Source organism: Cyanistes caeruleus, chromosome 5 (genome assembly GCF_971803275.1).
Source record: "Cyanistes caeruleus chromosome 5, bCyaCae1.hap1.1, whole genome shotgun sequence".
NCBI lineage: Eukaryota > Metazoa > Chordata > Aves > Passeriformes > Paridae > Cyanistes > Cyanistes caeruleus.
This window is the reverse complement of record NC_141705.1, coordinates 4,364,839-4,389,292: the sequence shown is the minus strand read 5'-3', so window position 1 is coordinate 4,389,292 and position 24,454 is coordinate 4,364,839. Positions and strand designations below refer to the sequence as shown.

The following is a 24,454-nucleotide window of genomic DNA, read 5'->3' as shown; positions in this document are numbered from 1 at the left end:
CAGCAATAGAGATGAGAGCAAAAACCTCTTCATTACTCAATTTAAATCTTTCTGAATAATAAAATAATCAGTTTCCATTACACCAGAGACCTACTCTCATATTTTTGCACAGCTTGAGTGGGGCAGCCTCCCACTGTTACTGCAGGATTTCTTTCTAATTCTATCTTTTTCAAACCATACTTAATTTGGGTGAAGTCTTTTCCCTGTTGTTTTTTTTGGGGGGGAGGGGGATAGCAGTATTTGTGGTTCAGTTTTTTGGGGGGAGGTTGTTTTGTTGTTTTTGGTTGGTTGGTTGATTTTGGTTTTTATTTTAATTTGGCCATCCAGAGTGGAAACTGGAATATCAAATGGAAGACAGAGAAATGCTTGTCTTGAACATTAACTGAGTTATGAAGAAGTATGTAGTGTTTGAAACCCATCTGTAGATCTCTTCTGCCTTAAGTGTGGCTCAGCATTATTTGTAGAAAGGGAATAATGACAATATTTACTTCTGTTTTCAGTTTTACCAGGGTACACCATGTGTTTGTTTCGAGACACTCAGATAGGACTGACAAAAATCCAAGGGATTATGATTTAAGATAATTATGTTTAATGTCTTTGAGTGCAACTGTCCCAGGTTCAGAAAGTCCAGGCTGTTAAGGCAGTCCTGGTTTCCTCCATCCACTACACTCAGTCCAAGTGCTACAGAGCATTTGTGTTATAAATTCAAACAGGCTGAGGTTGAGGTTTGAAAGGACTGCAATTTAAATCAACATGAAGAGTCCTCTAGAATGTGTGCACTGTCATTGTGACTTCTCCTGCTTAGGCAAGATTAAATCCACACAATTCGTGTTGAGGCAATGGTGTTAAACCAGCCCAAAACTGCAGTAAGAGAGGGCAGGGGGAGAAGCATCTCTTTGCCAGCTGACACGGTTTGGGAACAGATGGTGCATTTCACAGCTCTCCCTCACTTCTCACAGAGAAAAAGAAGGTAAGAACCAACCCACAAAGTTTTAATTCAACTTGTGAGAGAAAGCAGCCTGGAAAACAGAGAAAAATTGAGAATTTCACATAGCTGCTTTAATGCTTGATCCCTGTAGATGAACTTACATCATTAAACTATTGCTCACCCTTTGCCATTATGACTGAGGAATAAAGCTTTCATTTAAATGTTGATGTCCTTAAATATATAGGTGTAAATAGACTAGTTAATATACTGGGTTTTGTGATGATTATACACAACGTGCTTGCAATACTGCATCAAGAATTAACTTTCACATTTTTTAGTAATTTATGAAGATTTAAATAATTTGAATTAGCATGTATTGGAAGAAATTTCTCAGATATTTGCTTTAAAATTTTCATATTAAATACTAAATAAAATCAGCTGAAATCTAGGCCTTAAAATATTTTAATTTAATGTGATGTTCATGTAAATAATATTAAACAAACTTTGTAATTGACTAAATACATATTTAAGCCTAGGCTGTAAAATGTAGGAATCTGTGCACTTCAGACATTTTAATATTTTTTTTAATCATAGCTGCCAGTAAAATAATTTAACAGGGGAATTAGCTCAGTAAATGTAGCATTAGTTTATTTATTCTCCCAATGTTAAGCAACCAGCCAAACTCACAGACTCACAGCCTGGGGTTACCTGGACAAGAATTTGTTATTAGAATTGGCAAAGACAGATTTCAGGTTAATTATTGGAACAGTTCATGCAATTTGGAATATCATTCCCTCTACAAACTCCCCACTATATAGAAGTCAACCAACTGCTAGTTTGCTCATCTTACAAGATAAATTTAGAATGCAAATTTCTTTGGATTCAAAGTAAAACAGATGAAAACACATCTCTGTTCCATGAGATCCCCTCAGTGCTGATCACTGTCCCTAATTCTCCATCATTATTGAATGACACCAATTCTGATTCCCTTTTCCCAATACTTACACCAGTCCTGAAAAGTTTCTATGCCACCAAAATGCTTTTGTATCATTGAAGTGAGTTTAGGGCACTGTACAGTTGCTCTTTGTGTTTTATGAATTCCATGCAAAAACTGAAGTCTCCTGCATTATGCAAGAATAATTATGTGCTTAAGGAAATTTGATAAACTCATCAGCAAAGAATGTGCTTAGGATCTAAATAAAATTTTACCTCCAAGCATTTGCCTCTGAAAAGAACAAACTCCAAAACATCTTTAAGAGCTGCAATTCCCATAAAGTTTTCCCAGTGAAACAGAGACTGACTAACCTGTTTTTCCTTTTCCTTTCTTAAAAGGATTAAAGTTTGCTGGGGAAGCTAAATTTGCTGGGCAAGTTCATGGCTTTGCAAAGGAAGATTTGGAGATTTCAGTGTTTGGTTTACTGAAGGAATAAACAGTAGCAATAAAACACCTTGTGCACATTATTCAAAGCTAGAAAAGCTACCACCTGTCAGGGAGACATTTTTATATTCTTTATCATTATTTTTCTCTTTGACAGGGAGGGAAACAACCATTTGTGAGAGTTTTGGTAGATAGCTTTGTAAACAAGACTCTCAACCTCCCAGAACTCCATTTAGATGTCCTGTGCATTGATACAAAGAGCATTCCTGAGTCATCAGGGAGGAATATCTATCCATCACTGTGGACCAATTCCCAGTAATGCCACTGACCAGAAGATGGAATGTCTGCACCCTTACCCAATTGCTCAAAGCCACCTAGTCATCTGAAAATAGAAGTACTTCATCAATCAGACTCTGATCCCCCTCTGCTGAAAAGGCTGGGACTGCACTCTCTTCCTTTGATTTATTGAGGGCGTGTTGCTACCTTTTAGTGCCTCTCCCTGGGATATGAACAGATCCCACACAAAGCTGGTAAAGAGCTTTAAATGAACAAGAACAGCAAGATTTGCAGTATCCCTAGGGCCCAAAATCTTCATATGATCCTTCTTCTGCCCTTTAATATGAGAGCTCTGACATCTTGACAGCTTTAATAGATACCCAGGAGGCAGAACAAGAAAGGAAGGTCTTCGTAGTCCATCTTGTCTTTTTTAATATGCTGAGGGATATTAAAACAGTGAAGCAGTAATACCTGGGGCTGAGGGAAATAGGTAACAAGACAATGCTTTAAAGTAAAATAGTAACATTTAGGTAGTGAGACAAAAAACACACCAAGAAATTCAGTCAGCAGTATCCCTGCCCATCTCAAGTTCTTATCAAAGAAAAAAAAAATCAAATGCTTTGATTTATAATTTCAAAGGTTAAGTCTGAATTACATCTCTTCCGGGTTTTCTGCTTAATTTTATGTCTTCCATAATTTACCTTTGAATTTTATTTCATCTATGAAAAAGGTCTTATAATTGGCTTATTATCAACACACAGCTTCATAAATATTCTGGATAAAGTGAATAAAAACAGTAATAGAGAATATAAAAAAAAGAAATCCTGTCCCATATAAACAGCCATTATGCACAGTTAATAATGATAAATATATAAATAACATCATCTATCTTTAATCATAAAGAACTTCAGGAAAATTATGGCCCGGCACCGTAATTAAACACTGTAATTAAATTAATGGAAGTTTAGCAACTGAGTTCAAGGGGACCAGAGCCTGCCTTTTCACAGGGCAAGATAAACACTGAAGGATCAGTTTAACCATCAGCCAATGGACCACCTGTGCAGAGAAACGTGGCCATTGCATTGCAGGTGGAGTTAACTCTGGGACTTCTGGACAGGGAGGAAATGCCTCTCTGCAGGTGAGTAAGACAACACATGCAATTAACTCCATCAGTCCTGTGGTTAATTAAAAAAAGAAAGAGAAACTATCAAAAAAATCCCCCATTCTCAGGTGTCTTCCCTCCACCCCCAGAGCTATAGAGACATAGATGAGACAGGAGGTTACTCACCGTTGAGGAGTCACCGCTTCCAGTCTCAAGCGTAGCTCCCTCAGCACAGGTGGGTGGGTGGGTGGAAAGTTGACTAGCCCTGCCCCCATCTATGACATCACACTCTACCTCATAAAAGGTAGTGAAAGTGCTCTGAACTCCAGTCTGATTTCCGAGAGATACAGAAAAGAGATAGTGAGAGAGAGAGCAAGAGAAATATTGTGCCGTAGCGTAGAGGTGAGGAGAGGGGAAGGTGTGCTGAAGGAGCTATGCTTGGCCAAGGACACAGGGCCTCCTCCACGATGAGTAACCCCACTGGCTGGGGGTTCCTCTCACTCCTTCCCACAGCACAGGCTCAGCCTGCTGCCCCCACGGGGCTCAGTCAAAAGGGGAACGTTTTTGGCATCTCTTGATGACAACCAGAGAGGACAGAAAGCTCTATCCCAATTAAACGCTGGCTGACATCGGATCGGGCATGAATTTGGTCAACAGATTCCCAAGTGACTCTATTTTATGTGTGGTTTTGTACAGCCAAACTACACAAAAACATCCACACCAGTGCTAGCAGCTGAAATTGCGGTGATTGAGACAGGAATTACATTTGTGCTCCCCCATGTGGGATAAACATCCAGCTCACACCTGTGGATTGACCCTTGAGTAGAGTAATCCAGAGGGTTGGGCCTCCTACACCACTGCATGGGGGAGGTCAGCAAAAGAAATTTGGTTTTTTTGCACTGAAAATGAGAACTGACAAACTGTGCTGAAAGAACAAGTGAGGGAAGTATAAAAATTCTGGGCATTCATTTATTTACAGAGCACACTTTCAAGTGAAATATCAATAAAATTGCAAAGAGGTGATGTTTTTAAAGATGTAAATTTTTAGACAATGACAGCTATACAGGCTGAGGCACACTTTTTTTCAAACAACATCCCAAGGACTGAAACTGGAGGACTTAAAATGGGATATTCAGTCTACCTTATTGTAAATGGTATTTTTATCATCCAGATTCTGGAAAAGCAGGTTTGGGACTAAACATAATTGCTTATATTATCCACTGGGATTTTCTTAATAACCTAGCTGTAGACTAAAATTGAAAAAAAATATATAGTATAGTTTTTTTCCTGCTGCTACACCTAACTCCATTAAATAAAATGGAGAGTGGGGGGCTATGCAAGTAAAGACTGCTAGTGTAAGAGCCTGCCTTTTGGAAGAGAAAAAATAAATACTCCTTAAATGTCTTTTAATGTTATGTATTATAATTACATGGAGTTAATATTGATGCTTTCCCTCAGGCTTTTTGGGGCTACAAGGTTCATGTGAATTGTAATCTAATCATGATTAGTTTTTCTGTCTTAATAATGACTAATTGCATTCCCTGCTCTGTCAGTGTGTTCTTTGTTTTTCTCTCCTTTCCTTCTACTGAAAAAAGGAAGTGTGTGACTCATGTCTAGCACCAGTCACTCCACCTAACACCAGAGTCAAACATTTTCCTTCTTCACCTTCAAAACTCCCATCATCATGGTTATCCTGCAGTATTTGCAGATGTTGCTTTAAAGCAGTGCGTTTGTGGAATTAAAAACTCAACAAATGGGTGCCCAGTGGGCGAAATGAAGAGTTATTGTGGCTGTTAGAGATGAGATGTAACTGCAGGAACACAATGCAAAACTAGGCTGCAGCTGAGGAATGCTAAGTGATGATAGTGCTGCTCATAATTTATTTTCTCTGTACATCATCTCTTGATTACAAACTATTTGCATGTTTGAAGACAAAGAGGAAGAAAACCTCCTCTGGTTCCCTGTATTGCATCAATTCCTTATTAATATTTATGTCTAATGGCCTGCTAAAGAGAAAAATCCAATTTTTAAAGGCTTTTATGGTAAAAAGTACCAAGTAGTATTCAGTGAATTCATAACTTAGGTAACCTATGGCTTGACTACTGCACCACAGTTGTTTTTGCCAAATAAAGTAGGAACATATTTCAAACTCCTGTGACCACCAGACCTGATGAAGCCTATGTGAGGTTGCTCCTTCTGATGAAGAGAAGGATGTTCAGAGGATATAACTTTATATATCAGAAAAATTACACAGCAGTTCTAAGATCTTCTAAAGAGAGAGTTTAGAGAGATAAAGAATTAAATTGTCTTTTATGAGGATGAAACATATAGAAGAAGCACAATTAAATCCTGAAAGACTGAGAATGACCAAGGATATTCTCCAGCAAAAAGATAAGAAATATGGAAAATTCCACCACAATAATGTGATACAAACAATTCAATAGATTGGGTGGCAGAACATATGCAAGATGGTATTTTGGGGCTACTTAAACCTGAAATTTTGTTTTCACTTGCTTAGTATGATATCTATAGTTGATAAAGAGAATATTAAGTGAAGAGCAAAGCTAAGACTAAGCTGTGCACATAAACACATTACTGAATAAAAGCAAAGAAAGAATACACCTCATGAAAGCATTTTTAAAATGTATGTACATTCAAGAAAGTGCAGAAATCTTCCAAATGCTCCAAGGAACACAATTAAGATTAACTGAATGAATGCATGGAAAGGCTAAGAGACAGTAAATGAAGACTTTAATATTGAATATTTTCTTACAGGATGTAAGTTAAGCCTAACCACATAAGAAAACTCTGTAAATGCTGGTCAAGTAATTGATTTAATCACTTGCACCCAGGTACCAGAAATCAACTTCAAGCAAGGGTCCATGTTTAGTCTGACCTCAAAGATCTGATGGAAAAAAAAATCCCAATGTGCTTTCTTTCTTGCTTAAAAGGATGAATTCGTGGTGGGAAGGGCAGGCACCACACAGGTACCTCTGGGTGCTGTCTGTGAAGTGTGAGCACACAGAACCAGCCCTGCAGAAATGTTACCCAGACTGATACAGACACAGAAGGCAAAAAAGGATGGATTGTAAGGAATTGAAACGAGAGCTGGAAAAGGCCATGTAAAAATGCCAAAGTGACACACATCATAAAAACTCTGAGAGCTTAACACAGGCACACCTCTGACCCAAAGAGGGCTGGCTGCTGTAGGGCATCAGTGGGATGGATAAGTGGGAAAATCCTTTTTGTACATTATCTGTCATAGTTAAGGAACGATGAAATACAGAACATCCTACCTGAGAAAAGCTGTAACTTCTCTAATTTATTGACAATGGAGATGTTGGACCTAGTTGCAGGTCTAAAACGGGGATGAAAATGTTTCTGCGGTCTTTTGGCTCAGATATTGATGCTCTAATCCAGTTTTACAGAATTCTGATTTGATCTTTGATGAGATTTAGGACACATTACTTTTATACTTCATCTCAGTTTCCAGACATGCTATTACCTACCTGGTAACCCAGTTCACAAGGTTTTGATGATGTATTAGTGTCAGAATCAGAAAGAAGCGATGTTATAAGAAAGCTTTTGAGAATATCTAACAGTAAGAGATTAGGATTGATTTTTCTGATACTGGATAGTGTTTTACTTTGACTTCATATCAATGTCTTAATTACATTATACAAAACAAACCCTTTTTGTTGAAGCAGCTGCTTATCACTCCTGTAAGATTAGATGTGATAACAGAACTATTCTTCCTTTGCTTCTATGAGGTACATAAATAATAATTTTAATAAAAATATGTCCCAAGTGTGGAAGAAAATATTTCAGAGGTTAAAGATGGAAGGCTACTTTTAACCTTCCTCACTCAGTTAGCTCTCTTCCTAAAGGCAATTATGACCTCCCTCACTTAATGAAAACATCTCTTTTGTGGATTTTATTAAAAATTTTGTTATAAACTGTTCTGTTCAGTATTTGCAGTTGATTTTGGTCAGGCTGGAAAAATTTGCTGATGTTTTCCCTTGAGGGCACATCTTCTTTTCTGTGAGTATTTCAATGTGTGTGTTACTCATCTGCAACTCTGGTTGTCAAGAAATACAATTACAGTCAAAGTAACTGATAATCCTGTGCTATAGTTGTTATTCTTTTAATATCTGCAAAAGCACCACCTGATAGTGCTTTCCAACTTTTAGAAGTGGGATTTAAGGTCACCACTTTCCAACTCAAGGAGTAAAATAATTACAAGAACTACAAAGTGTACTTCTGTATAAGAAACACAACCCAAAATCTCCTGTTATGTGTTAAATCTGTCATTATGGAAATTTAGTCTCCGTAATTCCATGTGCAAGAAACAAACCTCATGTTCATTTATGGCCTTGGGATGAACCTATTAGCAAATCTATGCTGTGCATTAGGGAGGCCAACTGAAAATGCCCCAGGGGAAAGGAATTCTTATTTAATACAAAATGGTGATGCCTGGTCCCAAACCATCTCTTTTAAAGGCAGTAAGAAAGGAAAACAAGTGAATATAAGATAGCACCAAAGTCCTCTCTTTATAGTAATTCCTACAGGAATAATCCTTTGGGACCATATCTTAGGGTGTGTTAGAATGGTCTTTGAGCCCTGCTAATTATTGCAGGGCTGGTGTAATTCCTGTATCACAAAGCCATTATATTCCCATTTTCTTCTCAGCTCATTCAGTATGGCCTGGAATAGGAAAACAGGCTGAAGTGAAGCTGTAACTACTGTAGCAGGCAAGCTTTGAATGTTTTTAAAGCAAATGTGCTATGTAATGAAGCACATACATTTTTCCTTCAATTCTCTAACCTTTTTCTACGATCATATTTGTTTCAAGTCTCAGTCTTGAATCTGTAACATTTCACACTGTTTTCAAGGAATTAAATGGCTTAATATTGTTTGGTATCAGAAATGCTTTTCTTTGCAGAAAATTGTTCTAATGAGAAATTTCAATAAATTTAATTTTCAAAAATGCATGAATATTAGCCACTTGATAGAGCACAAGAGCATGTTCCCCAGAGCCAAAATGCTTCTTAATAAGGATAAAAGTCCGACCTGTCTAAATTTAAACCTACTGAATGCAGACATATAGATGGTGTGTGTGCTTCCAGTCTCCATGAATATATTCTAATGAAGACAAGTGCAGTGTAATTTTGCTTTGCAAATTAAATTCTAGATAACATCTTTCCATTTATGCAGGCTGTATCGTTTCATATTTATGTGTGTTTATACATGCATTCATATAAAATGAGGTATTTTCTTAGTCCTAAAAATAGCCTTATATAAAAAAAATTGGAGCTTCAAAAGAACTGAGATTATTGCACCAAAAATATTTTCTTGTTGGCTTTTTCAGTTGTGTCTTGAGCTTTGTTCATCTGCCTTTCCTTACATAAACTCTGTCTGCCACCATCCACTTTCTTTGGAGGAACAGCCCTACACTAAAAAAAAACCAAATTAACCTTTCCAGGGGCTTCTGCACAGTTTTTTTCTGTGGATCACAGTTATGATCCCCCTGATGCCCAAAGCTCAGGATATGCACTATCATCCATTCCAGCACCTTTTACAAAGGCACACAAAACCTGTGAACTCCTGACACAGGAACAAGATCCTGCAGGATCTTTCACTTGAATCAAAATGCAGTACAAACATTACTTAAAAGAGACCACTGGAGGACTCTTGTATACTTTTAACTTGAAACATTAGATCTTCTCAGCTGCTACACTGTCTACTCCAGGCTTGAATCCCTCCAAGGAAGCCAAGAGCATAAACTCTCTGAGCTCCTGGCCCCCTTTACTGGGCTACAACAGGTAAGTTATATATAATTAACTAAATTCCTGTTATTGACAGGTATTTGGGAGAGGTATTGCAAATGGCTTTAGAGCCACTATTGGTGCATGTATTTATGCTTCTATTTTTTTTTTTTTTAATTAATATTTAAGACGTTTCATAGGATAATTAGGAATTCTTCACTGTTTTAACTTTGAGAAAGCCGCAAGACAGAGCTTCCATAAAATACATCATATATAATGAATATATGACCATGAGGGATTTTACCAGCACTCATTTTGATTAACCCGCATAACTCACTGGTTCCTTCATCCTTTAGGAGTGGTAAATTTACCCAGTGCCAGGATGATAAATGTTTTGTGTTACCACATCAGCAGGTAGTCCCTTCATGGGCAGTGTACTGAGGGACATTCTGTGCCAGCAGGAGTTGGAGACTCCTAAATTATTCAGTCCAAAGAAATTTGTTCCAGGTAAAGGTTTATCCAAACCTGTAGAAGTATATATGCTTCACATAGCCACGTATTTTGGAACTGAGTACACTTACTGTGGCTGTATTTCACCCTCACATGTATCAGTATATCTGCATACATTCAAACACTTATGCAGAGGTTACTACAATATATCTCCAGCCCAAAATGTCCAGCTAAAACATCTTTCTGGTTTTTTTCATGTCTTTAATGTCTCCTAAAGCAGATGAAATGAGCTACTTGAATATAAAGTGTAGAGCAAGGTCTCACTTTCACAACCCAGGCCCAGCCTTCATTTCCTGGAAGCTGACTTTTCACAATGTCAAAACAAAGACCTTGAGGTTTCTGGTTTTTCTCCCTGCTTGTTATATTAGGAAAATAAAGACTATTGTGGAGTTTACAAACCAACTTTACGATCCTGACTTCGTCTTTGTCCTTTCCCAACACCGCAATTCTTTGATTTCACACTCATAACTTGCTTTTGGTTTGTCTTTCTTGACCTGAACATTTCATATCTCCTATTTCTTTGGCTTCCTTCCTTATTATTTCCCAAGTGTTTTTCTTTACCCTCTGCTTCAACAGAATCATAGGATTAAATTACTGAAGTTGAAGGCTGAAGTTAATTTATTGAAGGTTGGAAATGACCTCTGAGCTCATTGAGTCCATCCTATGACCCAACACCACCATGGCATTGAGTGCCTTGTCCAGCCTTGCCTTTCCAGGGACTGTGACTCCACCACCCCTCTAGGCAGCCCATTCCAATGTCTAATCACCTTTTCTAGGAAGATATCCTTCCTAATGTCCAACCTAAACCTCCTCTGTCAAGCTTAAGACTGTGTCCTCTTATACTGTGGCTATTTTCCAGGGAGATGGGGAGAATCCCCTCCCTTCCCTGCTGCCCATGGTGCTTTGGATGCAGCTCAGGGAATGTGTGGTTTTGGGGCTGCCAATGCACATTGCTGGGTCATGTGGAGCTTCTTATCAACCAACACACCCAAGCTCTTCTTCTCAGGTCTGCTCTCAGCCCATTCTCCTCCCAGCCTGCTTGTGTCAGGGATTATGGCCCTGACCCAGCTGCAGGACCCTGTGCTTGACCTTGCTGAACTTCACCAGGTCCTTCCAGGCCCACATCTCCAGCCTGTCCAGGCCCCTCTGGATGACACCCCTCCCTTCCAGCCTGCCAGTGGCACCACACAGCTCAGTGTTGTCACTTGATCCCACAGCCCGTGTCAGTGACAAAGATGTTAAACAGTGCCAGTCCCAGCACCAACCCCTGAGGAACACACTCGTCCCTGGTGTCCACTTGGACAGTGAGCCCTTCACTACAACTCTTTGAGTGTAACCATGCAGCCAACTCTTTATCCACTTGTCTACAGTTCAGAGACAAGGATATGTCAGCCACTTGTTCTATTTCTATTATAAATATATAGCCAAACTAATTTTCTCACTAACTGAGTAACCTTTTTGCACTCCTGAGAATTTTGACAAGAAAGAACCCAACAGTTTTGTCAAATACCAGCTCTACCTTCAGGAGCCTTTCTTTCACATAATCCTCAATTCTTGCCTGGTTCAGGAGAATGAAATTCCTCCGTTTAACAAACTCCAAATCAACACTTTTTCCATTCTCTTAAGTGTTTTAAATGCAAAAGTTCCCTCTGATTGACAACTTTAAACCAAAGGAAAACACCCCAGAAAGGCTTTCTGTTTCAGGGATATGAAGCACCCCATCAGTGGCTCTTCAGTAACTGCTCTTAATCCAAATTCAATGAAAGATGGGCTTGCTCACTTTTAATAACAGGTGAACTTCAAACTACCTGATTTTTCTTTGAGTGTATAGAATTAATATGTAGTGACTTGAGACTTTACTGCACACACGACACCAACTTGCTTTTACAGTATGAGGTAGTTTAGAGTGATTCAGACTTAATTAAAAGAAAAGCAGAACATTTAAACCATTTTTATTTAGATGTAAGATCCATAGGCAGAATTGATAGGGGAACTGCCGGTGAGCTCATCTGAAATAACTGCTGGATGCTCAGTTATTCTCTGATAAATAATGAGGCTCATTAATATTTGATGAGGTCTGGCTCTTATCACTGATCACAGATAAACATATAATTATTTTGCAGTATATCTGTTTTTGTTCATGCTGTTATGTATCCACCCTCCCAATCCAGGTGTTATATCAATTTTTGTCATGTCCTACCCAAAATTAATGGGGTGGCTCCAGCCCTTTCACCTTCCTGCTCCTGCTAAACTCCTCACTTCGATTCACCAAGCAAGAATTCCTTGATAAACTCACAGTCTTAGCTACACTGTCTAGTATCTTCAACAGAATATAGGAATCCTTCTCTGGGTATCACAGTTGAGCCTATTATATTAAGATAAATAGGACTTTGAAAATAACTGGGAACTGGATCCAGCTAAAGTGTATGTTTGGAGTGTGCTTTAGCTATTGATTCCATACATTTGGACAGTGTTCAAAGGCATGTGGCTGCTACTGTGTATGACACTGCATATCTGTCTGGTTCAGGAGTTTAAGACTGTCATATTTTCTGATAATACAACTGATTTTATCTGTAGGGCTCTAAATCAAACCAGAACATGATAAGGAGCTGCCTTGAATAAGGGATTTTCTTCAATTCTGCTCGATCTAATTCTACAGGAAAAACTGTTGCAAATCTACCAACATAAACAAGAATTTTAAAAAATGCAAGCTCACAGCCTAAATGGATAGTAGGTAAATGAGCTGATCAGCTTCTGAGCAGCAGTAAACAGAACAAGTGGATATTTATTCTGGAATAGGAAATGAATATATAGATTTGTTTTATTGTAATTCTCTTGCTAACAAGAGGCAGACAGGAATGCTAGAAAAATAAAGCAGCCCTAGAGTTAGAAGTCTGATTTTTTTTTTTTTTTTATCCAAATAAGAAACATCATTAAAAGCAACTCTATTGAGCAAAAGTAGCTCCACAAAAAGGCAAGGCCATCAGCAAGAGCTAAGTATATGTAAATGGGATTTACTTCACTGAGAGCAGTGTACTCTCAGCACCTCAGAGGATTCATTCCAATACAATACTGCAAGTGATTATGAAGCAAATATGCATTACCTTAAATAAACCAAAGCAAGAGACAAAGCAAATTATTTTGAAGTGCTTTTACTCTGTAATTTCATTAAAGGAGGTTGTTTATTCTCAGAGGGGAACTAGAAATTGAATATTGAAATCTAAAATTACAGAAACGTGTATCTGTTTATGGACCAAGGTCAAAGAGAGTTTTATTAGGAACAAAGTTATCATCTACACAGTTAGAAATATTTTTAAAATATTTTTAATTTTTTATATTAACTTATTTTTCTGTTTTTGTCTAACATCCTCCTTACAATTTTTGCTTATTTTCTTCCCTGCAATCATTTTTTGGGTTACTCACTGAAGAACTGTTATCAGGGTTTTCTATTTTACTTTTCAAAACTCCATTGGAATCAGGAATTAAGAGTCTCACCTTGGATCATAAAGGGCCAAGTCAACAGACAGTCTAAATTGTCTTTGCCCTCATAATATTACTAAGGAATTAGCTGATGTGTGCTAACTCCAAATTGCCAGGTTTTGCTTAACTGGTAAAAAAATAAATTTGCTAATCCTTGCATGGAGGGAGTCTGATGGGAAAGATCAAAAGAGAAAAAAGAGCAGAGGGGAAAAGGAATGGGAGAAAGAAAAGGGGAAAATAACAGTGGGTTTTTTACTGAAATAATTTACAATTCAGGACTGTGACATTTCCTTACTTTTTGATCTGTTTTTCCTATTTGCAGCAAAGTCACTGATGCCAAAAAGGACCCTTCATATGCTATGCTAGAATCATATCAATCTATAGAGGAAAAAGCAAACAAGATCAGCTTTATGCTTATTTTCAGAGGTAAACCATACTGAACTACTGAATCTCTGGGGAAAAAATAAGAAATAGAAGTTTCATCAAAAGACATACGGCACATTAAATGTTATGTACACAGTAGTTTTGAAGTTGTTGCAACATATTTTTATCTAACAAAACTGTAAGAACTGTGGGGTGGCTTTCATCTGTCTTTTTGCTTTTAATTGGTTTTATGTCTCTTTTCTTTATATATAAATATGCATACACCCACACAAAGATTCAAACATACATATGCATACATTCATTTCATTTATAAATATTGATTAATATTCTTAATAACGAAAAAATTCAAGCAGAGATCCTATTCCCCATAATAGTTTTGAATCACAAATCATCTTTTGAATCAATCTGAATTGTCTTGTGGCTCTTTGTAAACACAGTAGTAAATTATAATATTGTAATAATTATCATGGTGCTTGATATTCACATCAAAACATTTAAATATAGCACAATCACAGAAACTTACTTCTGTAGTCATAGGTTGGGAAGCTTGAGTTCTGGATTTCTATAGTACTTCTAACATTGTACTGTATGCAAGTTGCCAAATAATGGTATTTCATTTTAGTATAAATAAAATACTGTTTATTTGTAATTGGCTATCCAAGAGAGAATGAAGAAGAAGATGGAAGCAGAAGCAGCAAGTAGACAAGCAGATGTGGATGTGCACTTGGATACCAGACCTCTGGATAGCAAAGGAGCATACAGTACCCAGCACCCTGAAGATCAACAGCTCAGAAAACACTGTCAGGAAAGCTCTGCACTGACTGGGTCGTGTCAGATCACAAGATAATGCTCTCACAAAGGGATGCACAGGAGTTCAACTCACTACACCTCCTCCTGCTCAGAGCACCAGCAGAAGAAGCAAGCTGGGCAACCTTCAAATTTTCTGTAGGTCAGTTTTACCGAGTCTTTGGAACAGACCCAAATAATTTCCGTGGCTGAAGCTCGTTTTGCCTTTGACACTGACTGTGAAAACCCCACCAAACAGAAAGACAATGGTGATGGAGCCTGGGAAGCAGCGGGTGCCAACAATGCCAGACTGGAATGATGAACTCAAGCGGTTTGGCCACTTATAATTCCACAACGGATGGGGATGTTCCAGGAACGAGGAGATGCGCAAGGTTCACAATGGCTTATTCAGCATCCACAAACACTGAATAAAGAGACTCGAAAAAAGAAACACACACAACCACAAAAGCCAAGCCAGGAGAAGCACTGATTCGGGGAATTGTTTTAGAGAGATGAACATGACAAATCAATGGGTATGAAAGGCTGGACCCAGATGGCAGGAGGTAAGAAAAGATCGTAGCAATTACGATGCGGCATAGCTGTCAGTGATACAAGGACAGATCACGCCGTTGGTGTCAGGAAAATGGAAGAGGATCTTTTCATTGCTGTGGGAAGATCAAGGTATTAAAATTACATACGTACATACGTCAAGAAGTGAAGACCAATTGCAGGACAGATACAGGAACCTTTAAGCAGCTCCTTTTAGGATTGTGTATATGACTTCAGAATGCCTGATCCAAGAAAGCCTGGCAAATGTTTAAGACCTTCTATAGTGCTTTGCAAAAAAAAAAAAAAAATATATATATATAAAAATGTTACGTGACTGAGAACACTTTCTGTGACTTCTGATATGTTTGAGGAAGGCCAGTGATGCCACTGGGGAATATCATGGATGGAATGAAGGGCACAAGTTTGTTGTCCTAATAATCTTCATACTTGATTGGGCTTAAACAATGAAAGGGTGCTTTTTCAAAACCATGTTTGGAAACAATTTTTTTTGAGCATCTTGGGTCTCACACATCACTATCATTTTGAAAACACTCAGGAGAGTGGAATATGTTACACATTTACATACATATGGTCTGTACTTGAGTTAGAGGATAACAGAGGTGTCATGGGGCTAAACTAGCGTGAAAGAAAAGAAATCATGAAGAGCAGTCACTGCTTCTTCTTGGTTCTAGCTTACTCCCAGAGGCTCAAAGGCCAACAGAGGAGAAGGAAAAAAAATATATTTTAAAAATGTAAAAAAACTCAATGCTTATAGTATTACTGCTGCCTGTTTTTATTTCTACAAAAAGTTTTGTGTAAGAAGTTTGTAGTGTTCATTGAAAATAACTGCAATAACTGGGTGGTATTAGGGTATATAATCACTCTGCTTGCAATAGTACTTCAAAACAGCATATGCATCAAAATTTAAAATATTTTGCTGGCCTTCCAGAGTCTTTTGCTAAACCTAGTGTGCATTGGAACCTGAGTGAATGAATCCCATTAGTCATCACCATCTTAACAATATGCACTTCATACAGAGCTGGCTTTTGCACAGAGGAAGGAAATTACCAGTACTAACAAAGGAAAGAAGATTTATAATGAGCAAATATACAAAAGCTCCAAATAATTATAATATTCACAGCTTGGCAATGACTTTCTAGGCTATGAAATTACTTTTCTTTTGGAAGAATGAAGATTTTACAAGGTTAGTATAAACAAAGGGTAATTGGAAAATCAAATTGCTCTACACAAGTTATTGTAAGGCCTGGAATAATGGTGATAGAATTTGAAAAAAAACCAACTTGCTTATGAATCAGTGAATTTTTGTTTTGTACATTATTGCAATCAAAAGTGCTCCCTTCCAAGTGCTACATGGGAAACAAATGGCTAAACTCAAATCCCAGCTTACCCCTGATACAATGAGTTCTCCTCCCAGGTTCTGAACTTCTGCCTTGACTTTGCTGCAGATATTGAGCTGGTGGCAGTACAGGGCAATGCGCTGCAGGTAGGCCAGCAGATCCTGCTTGCAGGCTGAGTCTGGGCACTGCACACAACACAAATACTGATTAGATGGAGCTGAGTTCATGAGATCAGAGAAAAGTAATCAGATAGTGGCAGTGTGCGTGTATTAGGTAGATCTATCCCACCTTGTCTATACATGAGGTACTGGATAAAATGTGAAAAATCAAATTCTACCATTCATTTAACTCAAGATTTGTGAATTGCAACCTAAAGGTGCACTCTACCCTTCTGAAAAATGAGAACCCTCTTTATCAGCATTATGAAAATAATAACTTAAAATTATGCTCTGCATTAATTTGTGGAATTGAACTGAGCAGCCAAAAGACCAGGTTTCACTTGAAACTCCAGGTTGCCTGCTGGACATCCAAGTTAACATCCAATATCGAGCAGTTAATGTCCAGATAAACCCAGTTCTGAGTGGTTACCCCAATTCTTGTCTCTCTGACAGGTCCCCTGGATTTGTGCAGATGTTCAGAGGGTTAGATTAGGTCGAATGTGCTGTGAGGGTTTCATAATCAATAGAACCTGAAAGGGCCCCAGTACAATTTATTCAGAGTCTCTGGGACTCCTAATAGAAACTGAATCATCCCTCACAATATCAACAGCATAACAAAGAACACCTTCGTAGTTAATATTCAAAGTCTTGCCTCAGGAGAACAGACCTCAGTAATTCACTCTGATGAAACAGAGCTAAAAGGGTCCTCTGCTAACAGCATGTCTCCAATAAATACTCTTTGGGGCTACCCAGTAAAGTCTGACTGACAATTCTCCTGCATAGCTTGGGGAACAAATATTCCAAATATGCCTTTTTATCACCTTACAGAGTTTATACTCAATTAAAAAAAAAAAAAGAAAAAATATTATCAGAGCATTTCAAGAAAAAATTATAGAATTAAATGCACATGAATCAACATCGCAGCTCCTACCTTGAGATCACTGCTCTGGCTCCAGCACCTAATGCTGGCAAGGAATGAGTTCATGGTGAAGTAGTTGGGATATATTGTTGTCTATAATCCCAAAAGGAGTCACTTGACTTTCTCCTTGCCCTTTAAAACTAATAATAAACAAAGCTGGAGCTTCACTGTAGATTCCATAGAGCTGCTCTTCCTCAGACAGTTGCCACACCTTTCATGCATTAATCCCTAAAAGACCTCTTCTTCCTACCAGTGCCAATTTAATATAAAAATATTTACTCAATTCTTGAAGCCTATGAACTGAAAGGAATAAATTTAAAGCAATACATCTGCAGAGTTGTCAAGGCCTTAAATATAAATACCTTGGAATGAAAAAGTATAAGGGCTCCTTCAATGGAACAATAATTAAAAATGCAACTGTCCACAAAAAGTTTATATTGCATGAGGGTCTCCAGAGTTCTGTGAAATATCATTAAAAGTGCAAGCATTAGAAAAAATACTTAATTCTCAAAATAATTTCACTGTTTATTAGTAGGGTTACAGTCCTCTGAAATTTAAAATGTGACTCAAGGCATAACAAGTCTCCTTCTGTTTCTTTCTTTAAAATATTCCACCTCTGCAAATACTGCAGACTAGGAATTTCATCAGCTGACAGATGGATTTCTTCTTTTTTGTGTTAAAATGAACAGATGCTACATTTGAAGGACTGGAATGGGTTAACTACAGGAAAAATGCTGCTTCTGAAGAAGACCTAAAGCAAACATTTCTGAGGTTACAGGAAAATGGGCAGCTTTGGGGTTTTTGCCACTCTGGCCCATATTCCATGGCAGGGTGATTTACACACTGTCACACCCTTACTTGAAAATGACATTTTTATTTTGAAGAGAAAGACTAGAGGCAAAGAAGTTACCAGTTCCCACTTCCAGCAAATTTTCTCTTGATGACAATGAAATGAAAGAAACTGTAGGATATTTACAAAGGGAAAAATAGTGAAATTTAATTTTCCTGAATCTAAAATTAGCTATGTAGGACCTGGATTTGAAATTCTGCCCTTGACTTTTAACATGATTCTTCCTCTTGCTCTCCAGATGAATAGATAATCCAATCTGAAAATATACATTCAGCAAAGTCACCTGTCCAGCTGTGATATGGATTTTGTAAAGGAAGTGAGGACACAGACCCCACAACATGCACAGTACACTGAGGCAAACAAGAAAATAGGGAGCCAGAGAACCTGGAAGGAGTAAAGTGCCAAATCAAGGGAAAATTGCTGGAAGAATGAACTGAAAAGGATCTAAGGATTCCTAGGCACTTGGCAAAGGGAATGGAGCCTACAAATCCTTACTGCTTTTTTAACTGCAAATACATTTTGGATGTGATATCTCACAGGTCTTTTCCAACCTGAAAGAGCCTCTATCTAGTTCTAAATGTCTAACATTTCTGAGCTTTGGAGAGACTCAGTTATGCCTTTCCTATTCTGCAAAATGCTGATGGGTCTAGAAGAACCAAGGACTACCCAATGGGAAGATCAGGATCCAGACTCTCAACAGGTAATTTTCTGGTGAGACAGCCTTTTCCTGCATAAGGGCAACTCATCCACAGAGGTTATGTTGTGTTTCAGCTCATTCTGGGGCTACCTGATCAGCAACTGCCCGTGCCAATTTGTCCATCCTGGATCCTGCCTCTGCAATCTTCTTGGCTGCATTGATGACATCGGATGTGTTCTTCAGGGGGCCTTTCCCTCTGTGAAACACAATTACCCACAATCTCAATAAATCACGAAAGGCAACGGTTTTAGTGACCCTGTTCAGTGCTTGATTTTAAAATAGCAACACAAATGTCTTCTTAATTTATTACAATTTTGCCTTTTAAGTACTTTATAGTACAGCTTGATTAAGAAATCTGTCTGCTGTATTTCCTCTCCTTTACAAAATGCCTCATTGGCAATTTAGTCCGATGGTGCCTTCAAGCACATGAGCTGTACTTAATAGTATATGCATTTTTAAGTGCTCATTAAGCCAGTGTTGTTCCTGGAATACACAACTATTTCAAAACTATGTGATTCCCAAGCCAGTGCTAAATGTTCAGCCCATCATGTCTAGGGCAAGACTGTCACATTTTATAAAGCCTTTTTTTGGTAGATTTTTTTGTTGGAAAATAAAGAGAGGTGAAGCATAATTATTATGTTACACACTTGAATGTTACACTTAAAATATATATATATAGCTTTAAGCCTGATCTTTAGCTATATTTTTAAGATGATGCACAAAACTCTGATTTAATCATTAAAGCTACCAAAATGTATTAAGAGAAAAGGTCTCCACAGACTTTCCTGAGTTTGCTTCAGACTCAAAACTTTAATCCTGCTTGTACCAATAAAATTGCTGCTGCTCCTGAGAAAGTCACAGCTGGAAGCGATTTCATTTTCCATTCTTTAATGTGGCAAATCACAATATGATCAAACTTTTTTTTTTTTTTAATGGGACAGAACACATTTTTTCTAAGCATTATTTTTGGAATTTTTTTTATCTATAATGGCAAGAATAACATGCTGAAACATATTTCCATTTTAATCTTCTTTCCAGACTTTCATTACCACCTTAAACAGATGAAACACAAGTATCCCACTTCAGGTGAACTTAAAGTGCAGCAAAAATACTTCTTGGTGACCTCATGTGCATCTACATTACATGAGCAGTTCTGATTGTCACAAACTCCATGCATTTGAAAAATTACTCTATTCTAACACTGCTGAGGTTACAGCCAACCAAAGAGGTGTGAAAGGCTTGTTTCTGTTTTAATGGAATATATTAAACAACTTGTTATTGAATCTGATGCAGACAGAGGTGCACTTTGATTTTTTTTTTAATGTACTTCAAATGTGTCAGTAGTTTTTATCTCATTCTCAAATTAGTTTTTTTCTTTTGATGCTAGAAAATATAATTATAAAACTTTCCATTTCATGTTCAATATATCAAAGGTTGTCCAGGAGGTTGCAGAAATTGTGAATATTCTGGGCTGCTGCTTTAGGCCCTCATTTCTTCCTTCCATGACACAATGACACTGTTTGAGCAGACTGTACTCTATTTTTTGCTGGCAGAAGGATCAGAGACACCAAGACAATACAAATACAAAAGTAACACAGAATTCTCTAAAATATCCTCTCCATCCAGTTCCACCCCCTGCCACATTCCCAGGCTGCTGCAAGCCCCATCCAACTGGCCCTGAACAATTCCAGGGATGGGGCAACACAAAGAGTTGAATAAATGGAAGTCTGATTTTAATCCTGAAGAAAACCAGGATGATTTTTCATCCTGTTTTGTGTAATCACATTTTGATAAATACCATTTAAACTTTTGAACCCACTTTATAAATAAACACTGAACAAAATTTAATTTACTACGATGATCTGGAATTCAAAGACTCTTGTAAACCATTCTCCCTGGTGTGATTAACAATATGACCATAATTAATGACAATAATTCTGTTTACATTGTATCATTAATGAATGACCTTTTGATGCTCTGCAATTAGAGAACAAGACATCAATAGAGAAAAGAAATGAAAGCAAAAATAAAAAAGTCATTGCAGACTGACTCCCACAAAGCATTAGATCAATCCAGTTTCATTTCGTTTGGGATTTTTTTTGGAAGGAAGTTCAGTGGTCAGATGATATAAATAGTTTTGCCATTATTTTTGATTGACACAAATTGTGCTGAAATGTTGAAAGTTCAGAGAGGCACATGCATTTAGATGGGTACTAAACGAAATGTCACTGGAATGTCTGTAAGGTCACAGACTAACTTTGCTGCTGAAATACAAAATGATCTGCAAATAAAAGAGACTTGCAAATAGCACAAAAACTTCATGTGATTAATCCCATTTGGATAAATACCCAGGGCAGTGTCTATGATGAGCTTTCCTTGGCTTTGCATCCCCAAAACCACAGAGAATCATCTCAAAGGGGTACCAGTCAAGCAGAAAAGGAAGATGTGGCACATCTGAGCTCCTCAGCTGGGGTTATTTTGTCCTTACCTGGTGAAATCTGTCATTTCCATCATAATCATGCACATCTGCTTGGCCAGCACGATGATGTCATTGCCACTGTCATCCCACTTGGCCACCTCTGCATCCAGCTTGCTCTTCTCCTGGTGGAATATCTCCACCTGCTCAGCAATCTTTGCTTTCTCCTCCTGAGGCAGCTGAGCCATGATAGCCTGGAGAAAGAACAGGATTTGGACATGAAGAAAAAGAAGTTACAAACTGGATCTTTCCAGTGGTCCCAACAGCTTGAGTTTCTTTTTATGGGAGTTGAAGATGCCAAGCAAAATCTTGTAGGCATTTGATTTCTGTCAGGACAGGCAAAAGCACATTCACAGCATGTTTATGCCTCTTCTTGCACTTTCAAGATGATAAAATTTACATTTATGATGTTGTGATTATTCACCAGTTGACAAAGGAGGATTAAATCTCAGTTATGAGGAAGAATAAAACGAGTGACATTTATGGGAAAAGGCAGACAGAATTGCTGTGTCTCCCCTTGTCTCATGCTCTGTCAGAAACAGAGGATTTCAGATTAACAGAACATTAAAATAAGCTATGACACACAAGACAATACATTGGAAGTGAATTGTAACAAACATATCTTTTAATGGTATTTAGTGTTGCAATTTTCTTTTGGAAGAGATGCAAAAAGGCACTGAACAGGTTGGTACTGATCTGCTTCAGCCTGAACAAAGCACAAAGTTCCTGCCCCCCTCCAAAAAAAACCACAAAAATGATAATAATTACTTCTGAAGATCAAATGGACACTTTGAATAATGATTTCCAAGTTAAGCTACTATTTGGCTCTAGGGGTTCTGAAGACCACATTATGCATTTAATGGGGTGTGACACATTTAAGTGTCATTACATTTTTTTCTTGTTTATGTCACTTTCAATCAGCTGAAGTCTTTTTCTACATATTCTTAAAATGCTCTTGGCTTTTAAAAATTCATAATTGACCTTTTCCAAAACTGAAATTAAAAAGGGTTATAAACAGTAGATCAGAGAATGAGAAATTTGCAAGTTAATCAAATTAAAATTCAAGACGAGTTTTAATTAGGCCTTATCAATATAACTCAGCAGTTTCAAATGTTAACATAATAGTCTTTGCACAGAAAAATGCAGTGTAAGTCAAGCTAATAAATAAATATATAAAATGCACACAAAACAACAGAACTGAGGAATTAAGTTATAGAGAATGTGATAGGAGTAGTGAAATTTGGGAAGTTTATCTGTATGACTTGCCTGTGGTTTCTTCAAGTAGCATCTTCACCTGAACACTCTTTAAACTGCTAAACAGTGCTTTAATATTTCTGCTCCAGCTGCTGATGTGCTTTCAAAGCAGCCATATCCTATAGCAAATGCAGCCCATAATTTCCAGTTTTATTTCTACTGAAGACCAGCACAAGTCTTTCTACTGGAACACTAACAGCCTTATGGAGTCAGCATATTAAACAAATCCATTATATTGTGCAAATAAAAGTATTTTGCATCTTTTCCCCAGAAAAGGCTCAGGTAAGATTGTATTCTGCTGAGCACTCTCCAGACTGAGAACTGGGCAGCTTCTGCTTAGCTTGTTTCCCTTTTAGGTTTTTGGGATTTGTTGCTTCCTGTGCCACATTTAAGTCTGTATTATTCAGAAGCTGTCTTTATGATATATTATGCTTATACAGTGTAGAGTTGATCAAAGCACAAGGCTTTTAATGCAGCAATAATAATAACCACAATAAATGTAATAGAATTTAAGATTCCTAAATCCCCAGGTGAACTTGACTCTTAGTAAGAAAAATTACTGCAGTCTTTACTTGGGTTTCACATCAAGAAAGGATGACATGCTACCCAGTCCTAAATGTAACCAAAAAGATGAGAAAGGCTGTGAAATTGGACAAAATAATCTATACTGTATCTTATTTCTGTTATACCTGAGATTGCTTTAGTAGTCAATACTTTGAATATCTCAAACAGGACTTCATGCCCTTTAAAATATAAAAATCACAAAAGATAGTCAGCTACATCCAGAACAGTTCTGTCCCCAGTGTCTCAAGAAGGAATCCTGGAATTTTTTGCCTTAGGGATGTCAGATAAAATTCCAGTTTTTCTGATACATGGTATGGTTTATTTACCATCTATATCTATATTCAGGGAAATAATTTCAAGACAAAAAGAAATCTCTGCCCATTTCACTGGATCCATGCCCTGAATTTCGCCCACACCTCTGAGTAAGCTTCTTTCAGATTTTTGTTACTCTAATCTTTCTTTTCAGGATGTAAAACCTTTGTGCCAAGCCCCAACCTACAGCAGCTGAAAACTCCTGTGTCCTGGTCCTCTGAGATTTTGCAGCATCTTTGCCTTTTGATCTTTAGGTTCTCAGCCCTACAAATCCTCTTCCAGCCTCCAAGGTAAGAAATCCTCATTCCAGTTACCAACTTTTGCTGGTGTTTGAGTGTGTGGGGAAGATGCTTTTTATTTAGTCCATAGTTTTACTTCTAGCACATCAGAACAAACCAGACTTGTGTGCAACAGCCATGAAAATCATTCAGATAATTCCCAGTTTCCCACTGGTTCTCTCCTAGAAAATGTTTAAAGGCTTTTCTTTAAAAAAAAACCTTTCTTTCCAGTCCAATATATTTTCATGATGCATAAAATTATATTCTGAATTTTTTTTTAATAATCTGAGCTGAGAAGCCTATTCAGTAAAAGGTAAACATTGATCAGAGGGTGGCATAATCCTGAGTGTTAACAGGAATATTCCTGAGTGTTAACAGACTTCACTTCCCCAGCACCTGTGACCCCTGAAGCACTCTTCAGCTTAATTTG

General features: G+C 37.6%; 1 protein-coding gene and 1 long non-coding RNA gene across 16 annotated transcripts in view; one reads left to right on the top strand and one right to left on the bottom strand.

The window, feature by feature from the left end:
* The window catches only part of CTNNA2 (catenin alpha 2), a 460,565-nt gene that overhangs the window by 12,211 nt on the left and 423,900 nt on the right, over positions 1-24,454 (bottom strand). For 9 of the 15 annotated variants that reach the window (XM_086891554.1, XM_086891557.1, XM_086891556.1 and 6 more), the window contains 3 exons: positions 21,629-21,810; positions 19,231-19,336; positions 16,567-16,701 (listed from right to left, as the gene is read on the bottom strand). In XM_086891554.1, the coding sequence (XP_086747680.1) occupies positions 16,567-16,701; positions 19,231-19,336; positions 21,629-21,810 (423 nt within the window). Of the gene's footprint in view, positions 1-269; positions 3,758-3,870; positions 4,015-16,566; positions 16,702-19,230; positions 19,337-21,628; positions 21,811-24,454 lie in introns of those variants that run through there. The other 6 variants (XM_086891553.1, XM_086891562.1, XM_086891563.1 and 3 more) reach the window with 2 other exon arrangements.
* Positions 12,620-14,745, top strand: LOC147652872 (uncharacterized). Its single transcript, XR_015287563.1, has 3 exons — positions 12,620-12,693; positions 13,762-13,865; positions 14,486-14,745. It is a non-coding gene; the product is annotated as an uncharacterized LOC147652872 (long non-coding RNA).